The sequence below is a fragment of the Xenopus tropicalis genome, chromosome 7, assembly GCF_000004195.4.
Source record: "Xenopus tropicalis strain Nigerian chromosome 7, UCB_Xtro_10.0, whole genome shotgun sequence".
Lineage (NCBI taxonomy): Eukaryota > Metazoa > Chordata > Amphibia > Anura > Pipidae > Xenopus > Xenopus tropicalis.
Window position 1 is genome coordinate 16,695,503 of NC_030683.2, and position 9,540 is coordinate 16,705,042.

The window sequence follows — 9,540 nt, forward strand, 5'->3', positions numbered from 1 at the left end:
ACATAGGCACCATTCATTACATTCTTGCTAAAATTTAGCAAATCTAAAAAATTCTAATACATAAGGGAGTTTCTCTTATAGGGGGGCTGTGTGCCAGATACAATAGGTAGGTACAGATACAATAGGCAGGTACAGATACAATAGGTAGGTACAGATACAATAGGCAGGTACAGATACAATAGGTAGGTACAGATACAATAGGTAGGTACAGATACAATAGGCAGGTACAGATACAATAGGTAGGTACAGATACAATAGATAGGTACAGATACAATAGGTAGGTACAGATACAACAATAGATAGGTACAGATACAATAGGCAGGTACAGATACAATAGGTAGGTACAGATACAATAGGTAGGTACAGATACAATAGATAGGTACAGATACAATAGGTAGGTACAGATACAATAGGTAGGTACAGATACAACAATAGATAGGTACAGATACAATAGGAAGGTACAGATACAATAGGTAGGTACAGATACAATAGGTAGGTACAGATACATTAGATAGGTACAGATACAATAGGTAGGTACAGATACAATAGGTAGGTACAGATACAATAGATAGGTACAGATACAATAGATAGGTAAGATACAATAGGTAGGTACAGATACAATAGGTAGGTACAGATACAATAGATAGGTAAGATACAATAGATAGGTAAAATAGCTTATTTGGAGGTCCTGTGGGGGTCCCATTGCAAAGCCTAGTCCCAGGTGGTTCTCCCTTCCTGCGCCCAACCCACCCATCTGTGATATCATGGAGGGGGTGGGGCCTATAAAAAGACGCTACTGTAGGTGGAAGCAGGGAGGATGGAGGGAAGAGCTCACAATCCACTGCTGTTGTGCGTAGGTCAGCCTTAACCCAACCAACCCCCAAGCATATGGATAGTGGCTGAATTCGAGAAGTAGGGACTGCCTATCTGATGGGTGACCGTCTCATCATAAAAAAACAATAATCTATATATATATATATATATATATACACATATATAAACATACAAATTTGTCAGCACTCATTTTTCTGCTTTTAAAAACACCTTATTGTATCATAACTAAATAAACTACGTTACAGGAGTCAACTTGTCAAAAACTCACTGTATACTGTATATACTGTATATATGGCATTCACTGTATATTTCAACTCTTTCTAATATATGTGTGTAACCATAATGTAAATATGGCAGATGGCTTACAGCTTCTATACATTTATATATAAGAAATAGGAAATAAACAAAAAGTCAGATGAAATCAGTAGCCCGCGCTAGTCCCCGGTGCCTAATTAACAAGTCCAATTAAGCCTTGGGTTCCAGGTCAAGGGCAATTGCTCGCGTGTAAGTGCAATTCTGACGGAGGGCAAATGAAGGACACGAGTGATTCACATAAGCAGCCGCAGAACATTCATAACGAGGGTAAGAAATGCAGCTTCCTTGGCATTTTACTCAGTAGTAGAGAAAGGCTGTAACATCCCCAGTACGGGAAGCCAAGGAAATATTACTCATTAGCAGGGGATTCCAAAATGACACACACAACTCCCAGATGCCTGTGCCAAGACTGGAATAGTGGGCACTTACGTTATAGTGTATCCCCAGTAATATACAGATTTGGGGTTCAGTATACTGACTTCATATTTCTTCCAAATTAGATTGCAAACTCCTTGGCCAAGGCCACATATGAATCCTTCTTTAATGCCCATAGCTATAGTCAGTGTCGGACCAGCCAATCAGGATACAAGGAAAACTCCAGGTGGGCCCAGGTGTCAGTGGGCCCTCCTGCTCACTCAACCATTTGCCTTGTATGCCTATACCATGGCCATTACTCATATTCTATATGAGAAGAAACAGAAGAAATGGAGGAAAGAATAGATGTAAAAAGAAGTAAATAAGAGATAGATGTAAAAAGAAGTAAATAAGAGATTAAAGAAAGTGAGTGAACAGAGAAGGTTAGAGTGGGCCTAAGGGCTAAGGGTTTTCTGGTGGCACCTCAGTCCGACACTGGCTATATAGCTTTACTTTGCATTTAATAAAAAAAGAAAATGTCATTCTAAGCAACTTTCCAACATACATTAAATAAAACACCCAAAACAAATTCACGTACAATTGCTCTTCTGAGCACTTTTGCAATTTACAATTTATCAGCAGTTTTAACACTGTTACTGTAGCAAACTTGAAACAACAGCGCCACCTGCTGTTCCTTTTGGCTGAAAATTAAGTTAGCAACAAGAGAAATACATATTTCTAATTTTTTGGGTGGACTTTCCCTTTTAGGCTCTGTAGGTAGGTGTCTTTGCTGCAGTTGCCGTATGGCTTCCAGGCCCTGATTCAGACTTGGACCACTGTAGAGCAACTAGTTGCTAGCCACTAAACAAATGCATAAGTGTTCGGGTATAGAACCCGTTATCCAGAATGCTCAGGACCAAGGGTATTCCGGATAAGGGGTCTTTCCGTATTTTGCATCTCCTACCTTAAGTCTACTAAATAATCAATAAAACATTAATGAAACCCAATAGGATTGTTTTGCCTCCAATAAGGATTATTCATATCTTAGTTGGCATCAATTATAAGGTTCTACAGAAAAAAGGGAAATCGGTTTTAAAATTCTGAATTATTTGATTAAAATGGAGTCTATGGGAGACAGGCTTTCCGTAATTCGGAGCTTTCTGGATAAGGGGTTTCCGGATAAGGGATCCCATACCAGTACAAGTACCCTGCACTGGCATACATTCAAATCCTCTGATGCCTCAACCATATGGTTACGGTCAATAAAGAAACAGTGTTGGCTACTGACAAATTGGGAAGGCCGATTTATCAAAAATAGAATTTTCTAAATTTTTTTTTTTTTTTTAAATAATTCTGGAAAATCTCAAATGTCACCAGGTCATTTTCCACTGACTTCAGCAGTCAGTATCAGTTAGGGTTGCCACAAGGCCAGTAAATCACCAGCCAGGGCTGGAATTACAAATATACTGGCAATGAAATGTCCTATAAATCCCTCCCTGGATTCCCCCTTAGAAGGATAGACCCGCCTATACCTGCCCATTTCCTGCCCAGTCTGCCCCATTTCCCTGCTCTATGATGTCATTACCCCCCCATGTGACATCACTGCCTACTCTCTGGCCCAAAGGCCGTTATTAATATACACAAAAGGAGGCAACCCTAGCATCAGTATCAGTGGATGTTATTCTAGTCTAAGTACTTTATGTTCTTTTTCTAACTGCATGATGATCTCCCAGTTTCTATGAAGAGTGACTCGGCTAAACCAAGCAATATGGCAACTCCCACTGATGTGACTAAATGAAGGGAATATTCTGTGTGATAGGCAGCACTCTCATGCTTTACTATAGGTGAAACACTATGGCACCACACAGTCATACACAGAAATGAACATATACAGAATAATACCACTTTTAGGCAAAATTTCATTTAAACACATGGTATATTTTCCTTATAGTGACACAACAGACGGTAATCACCCCATTTCTCTCCCATTTATTGATAGCCCAATAGACAGGTGGGTGCGAAGTGGCTTTACCTATTACTCTGTGCCAGACAGGATGAAGCCCAGACATTGTTGCCTTTATGTATAATTCCCTGTCATGATCCATAGGAAATAAATGGGGCTTAATTGCCTGTGTCCCATAAAAACGCAGGAATGACTGACGCCCCTATTAGAGTTTGCAGAGCAGCGAGGTGAACATCATTTGTTGTGTCAGAGCTGGATCTGCCCGGCGCTGATATATGAGCCCATAAATAACAACACCGTGTGAATATCATACTATATACCCTGTCATTCTCCTGCGTGGAACGGAACACAGTTGTGTCTGAACTGGGCTCTCTCAGGCACAGGACTGGATCCCACAGGTTCCACTGGTACAAGGGGCTCAGCAATAGGATGATATTCATGTAAAACCCCAAGATAATAATAAGGGTGCAAGCAGGGGTGCCCTGGGTCCTACAGAGAACATACCCTGTAGGAGGTTCTGCAAATGCGGTATTACTTATAAAGGCAAGATGGAGCCAGGGCAAGGGGCCATAACACAGGTGGTGGTGCATAGTAGCAATGGAACAGCTGGCCCAAATTCTGTGGGTACGGGCAAGTCCACTCAGGGTTAGACAATTGGCGGGTCAGATTTAGAGCAGGGCACTTGTAACAACCCTCTTCCTTCTGCTGATGTCATCACATATTTGTGACATCATCAGAGCGGCTTGGATGTGGGTCAGAAGGACAGGTATAATTAATGGGAAGGGGGGTAAGTGTTAGGCACCCACAGTCCTTTTTTTAAAAGAATAAGGGGTGCCAACTTGGCATCCCCAAGTGATTCTTCCTTTCCTTGACAAGATGGTGTCTCAACTAAACCTCCCAGCACGGTCCAATTACCAAAGAAATACTGCGGCACGATAGATACTGTATGTTGTAAGGCTGTTACATAAATAAGAACAGCCATGGCTTTATGTCTTTGTATCAGTCAGCTGGTGTTGCACAACAAGTCCTAGCAGATAGTGTTTTTAGCTTCTGGTATAGGATTCCCCCATTTCCTACTGATCCCCCTGCCAAACTGAACTAAAAATGGAAACATATTGCCCAATATTTAATTCCCAGGTATAAAGAGGGGGCAAATTAGAGATGAAAGTGTTCTGTAAATGAGAGGAGGGTAATTATGACGGGATCTTATTACCAGCAGGTTAGCTATTTTTAACCATTACTAATCCTCTCAAGGAATGCAAGGGGAACGCCGTGGAGTTCATCATCTACGTACCATAGTGACACGCTATGTAGCCCCGAGTACAGAACGAGGGTAAGGTCCCACCCAGACTGGCAGCCCAAATCTGCTCATTTTAATAGGCAAAGTCATGAATTTTTGAGTCAGACTAACAACGTTTCAACTAAAAAATGGAGGTTTATGTTGTAATAATCAATGCCAAATAAAATTAGCCAATAATTCTACATACAGATTTTCTCTTTATTACTGACGAGCACTAGCCATTACTCGTGGCATGCCCTTCAGAGTAACACATTATTACCATAAGGCCAAGGTCTTCCTACTTTGGGTTCATTCCCCCCTTTATGGTCCAATATTTAGTCAGGATCCCCCCGTGGCCCATAGCACACTGACCATCAATTAAACATGGAATCATTTACTCCTTACTGTAAAATAGATCCCCAAGATCAAAGTTTACAATTATCTTCAGCCTATAAAATCCAAAATACACCTGCTTAAGTAAGAGTAAGTCATGTGATCATTAAGCATGATATATAGTTTAATGCCTTTATTTTATTTATATATATATATATATATATATATATATATATATATATATATATATATATATATACAGCAGAAAACTATTTTTGAAGGGGAAACTGAGTTTTTTTCTTACAAAATTATATGTCCTATTGTTCTTCCTGCAGCTCCAATGCCAATGTATGTCACACAACTGGTGGCGCTGTTCTGCTGCTCTCTATGCAAGTATTTGTCAGTGGCAAGAGGTGATAAGTGGTACTGCACGTGAAAAAAGTGTTATTTGAATTGCACTAACTTGAGTCTGTCTATTCTTTGCATGCACTATAACATGCCATTGGGGTGGGGGGTACTCTTGTCAGGGAGCCCTGGAAGAGGGGGCACCAAGAGATGCAAAAATGTGATTAGCTGCTTGCAAAGGGGGTGTAGCTTGTAGGGGGTGGGGGTTTTTTTTTGGTAGCTCATGGGTGGGGTTTTGGCATAATAGGTCATGGCCTGGCCAATCAGGGAAAAAGCCATTTCTGTACACAGCATTTTGTTTAAATTGGGATCCTATTGTCAGAGCTGACCAATAGGTTTCTAATTGGGCCTCCTAGGAGGTGAGGGCCCTGCTAGCCTAGCACTATGGGCCCCATGATTACTGATGGCAGCCCTTGCGCTTCCTACAGGTATGTGCTTAAATCTGCCACCCCTCCCCCAGTTATTCTTTTATGGGGCCCTCAATAAGTACAAGGCTCTGGGGCCCATCTTCTCTACAGACAGCCCTGTGTTTGTGCGAGTAAATGAATACTTGAATGACGTTATTAATTGGCTGGTTCTACATGTTGCCCCTCAGCAATGGGCAGTATAAAGGCTCCATGATTAGAAATTCTAATGCGAATGTCATTAAGGGATGCGTCTGGGGGCGGGGCTACCAGGGCAAATAAACAAATATGTCAGCGCTCCGGAAATTCTTTCATCTCTTTTTTTCTTCTTTTTAATGGTATGTAAATAATACAGATACACTGATTGCTGAGCCCATAGCAAGTCACTGGTCCAATTAATGGCCCTTTCAAAAGATCAGAAGACAAATACCTGTTTCCCATTTCCATTCCCCCCCCCCAACCCATTCCCAAGCTTCTCACTGTACCAAACACACCGGGCTCCAAAGCCGAGCCGTGAATGTATCATTCGCACTTCCCTTCATTTTCTCACTTCCACTTCTAATATGGAATCTCGCCGTCAGCCCAAGCTGCCAGCCCTGGGAATTGCATGTTATTGTATGTCAGCAGCTGCTCTGTGTGTGTGTGCTGCCTGCCGGTGTGGCATACCTGCCTCTGTGGTGCCCAAAACCTGGCACTACTCCTTTGTGTTGGAAAGATTGACATAAAGGGTGTGGTATTTTCACTTTTATTGCTTCCACAACTTGCTTGTACCCGATAACCATTAGCAAAGCACCTGTATCCCTGTATCTCTGATGTAGCAACCAATCAATTATATCTCTGCCTTGTCTGCTCTGTCTGTCTCTTATATGACTGTCTCTTTCTATATCTCTGTCTTTCTCCTATCCCTATCTATCTATCATCTATCAATCTATCTCTCTATCTATCTATCTATCTATCTATCTATCTATCTATCTATCTATCTATCTATCTCTCTATCACAGCACACCTGTATTTCTTTTATACTTCCAATTCCCACTTCCCACCCCTCCCTCCTTATTCCCCCCAAGGGCTGATTATTTAAACCATTCATACTAGTTATTCCACCCCGAGTATCGCCAAGCTTTCAATCCATTACATACATTTAGGTCTCCCAGTATCCCCTACTGTCTGGGACGCCTTCAACTGGTTCCCAGTTCCATTTCACTAAACAGGTCAGTAAAAACCCCATACTGGGGGGTAAGTTTAAAGCATAGGATTTGCCTACAGCTGGCAGGCACACAGCAAACAGAGTATTTAGGGTAACGAGTCTCCGGCGCAGCTTGTTAGCAGAGTGATCTGTAAATGTAATCAGTACATCAATAAGAATGAGAAACGACTCCCCATCATAATACTCATTTTATGTAAGTGTCAATGGCTGTGAGCAATGGCTTTATCCACGGCACACACCCAGCCCATAATAACAACAAGAACCAGCGTCTCTCTCTCTCTTTGCCTGTTTCACAGCAACTTCTTCTGTTCCCAGCAACAGAAAAGACTGACGCCTTGGGCTTTAATCGCTCCCTACCCACCACCCAGGCAGACAATAAAACCAGTACAGAGAGACGTTACCTTTTTGCCTTTCCTTTTCCTATGGGCAGGTTTGGCTGCTTTTTCCTTGGTCTCCTCACTCATTTCGCCGGGGTGATGGTTGACAAGGGACGACCGATCCTATATATTCCAACATCCAAAGGCAAGCCGTGTGTAATCAAAAGCACAGAACCCCCCTAAAGTCCAGTCCCCTGACACCTCCCAGATGGTTAAACACAGCCTTGGTCCCAGAGGCACAGTCTGAGATCGCCTGTACTCATGGCTACTGCTCTCCTTTCCTTACAAAGAAGCTTAAAAACAAAAGCAAGAAGCTGGGAGTTGCCCCCCTGATAAACAGACTATTATTTCTTCAAAGCCAATGCACTTTGCACTAAATTGTATCCTCTGAGTTGCACTGGAAGCAGACTTTAAAGGTCCTTCATCCACAGTGCGTCCAACCCTTAGACTGGGAAGTAGTCAGCCTGATTCAGGGATTGCCTTTCAGACTGCTGACCACTGAGCTTGCGATTTGCTCCCGGCTGGTGGGACTGGGTGTAAATTGCTGTGTGAGAGAGCAAGTCCTAACAGCGGCACATGTGCTGAATGCATCAGTGGCTGACAGCGAGGGGACCTGCTCCTCGGATCGCCTTTCCCTGTCTCCCAAGCCACTCCCAGGCTCATTCTGTCAGTAGGAGACAGAACACATTACCGAAGGGAGAGACTTTTATCTTAACGTTAATATTGTTTATAAAAGGGATGTCAAAAGCTGCAAGGGGAGGGGGGGAATGCTGGGAAATGAAGTGCATAATATACTCAGTACTGCTCTACATCTGGAACACACACAAGTGGGTGATATACAATGGAGACACGCGTCAGGATTTCAGTTCCAACCTTGAAAACGCCATTGTAATTAAATGGAAGCCTAATTGATTTGATTGCTACTTGTTGCATTATTTTAGCAGTAAGGTGCGGTAACATTTACCGTGACCAACGGCGCTACCAGGGGCACCTTGGGGCAGATTTATCAATAGTGGGTACAGAGCTTAATACATAAATACTGAAAATTAGAGTTCCCGATTTAAGAAATAGAATTTGAGAAATGAATAGAATGTAGGTGAGCGTTTCTGTGGGGAGCACTAATCTGACATTTTGATAAATCTGCCCCAAAGTCTCCGACCTGCACTTGAATTTAATTGCACCCACCAACCTGAGCCCCCATCCCTCGACTTTTCTCTGGAAACCGAAGCCACAGGTAGCTTTACAAAAGGGCAGACACAGGGGATAAAAGTGGCAGGTCCAGCTGCTGGAATAAATCCATAACAGTAGCGCCCGTTTGGGACTCAAACCTGACCCATGGGAATAGTCACAGGTCCTGCAGGTTCACCCAGAAACTAGACTAATAATATCATCAATCCACTCAGGCCATTCCCCTAATTGCACCCAGCCCAACCTTCCTTCTAACAAACCCAAGACTTTTCCAGGCACAATTACATTAGATGGAAGATTGGTTCCATGATGATCCAGAGGATGGTCCAGTTGCATCATGAAGCCAAGAAGGATTTTTGCCATTTTCTGGATCAGGCAGAAAGTAGATAGCTAGAAATCATGAGAGCAAGAGGCTGAACTTGATGGATGTGTCTTCTTTAACCTCAGCTACTATGTAACTATGTCATGCTTTACTGGGCTGCAGTAAAGGTACAGGTAGGAGGTAGGGAGCATTCGTAGAGAGATCACGGGCCCCGATCACAGGTTTGCACATTGGCAGGGCTACCTGTCTAGACCAAACTGGTCACTAATATAACCCACCATAGTGCACCCTGGTGCAGCAAGATGGCCATTTTACAGACAGGCAATAACCTGCATAGGTAATAAATGTTGGAAGACCCCTTTCTGGCCTTAAATAAGTATGGTTTTTCCACTATACCTTTAAACAACATTGCCTGGTCTAGTAACCCATCCCAATCCATCAGATGCTGGTTTGCATTATTCTTACTTCAAAAGACTAGTCAATGCTGACTGCTGGTTTATAGTTTAAAATGTACAACCCATGGCATCCAACCAGATGTTTGCTCCTAGACAAGTGACCA

General features: G+C 42.6%; 1 protein-coding gene across 1 annotated transcript in view; it reads right to left on the minus strand.

Moving 5' to 3' along the window:
* The window catches only part of ank3 (ankyrin 3, node of Ranvier (ankyrin G)), a 244,965-nt gene extending 236,913 nt beyond the window's left edge, over positions 1-8,052 (minus strand). Inside the window, exon 1 of the mRNA XM_031905297.1 lies at positions 7,496-8,052. Within this exon, the coding sequence (XP_031761157.1) occupies positions 7,496-7,558 (63 nt within the window). The 5' untranslated portion in view covers positions 7,559-8,052. The remainder of the gene's footprint in view (positions 1-7,495) is intronic.
* Between the last annotated feature and the right edge of the window lie 1,488 nt (positions 8,053-9,540).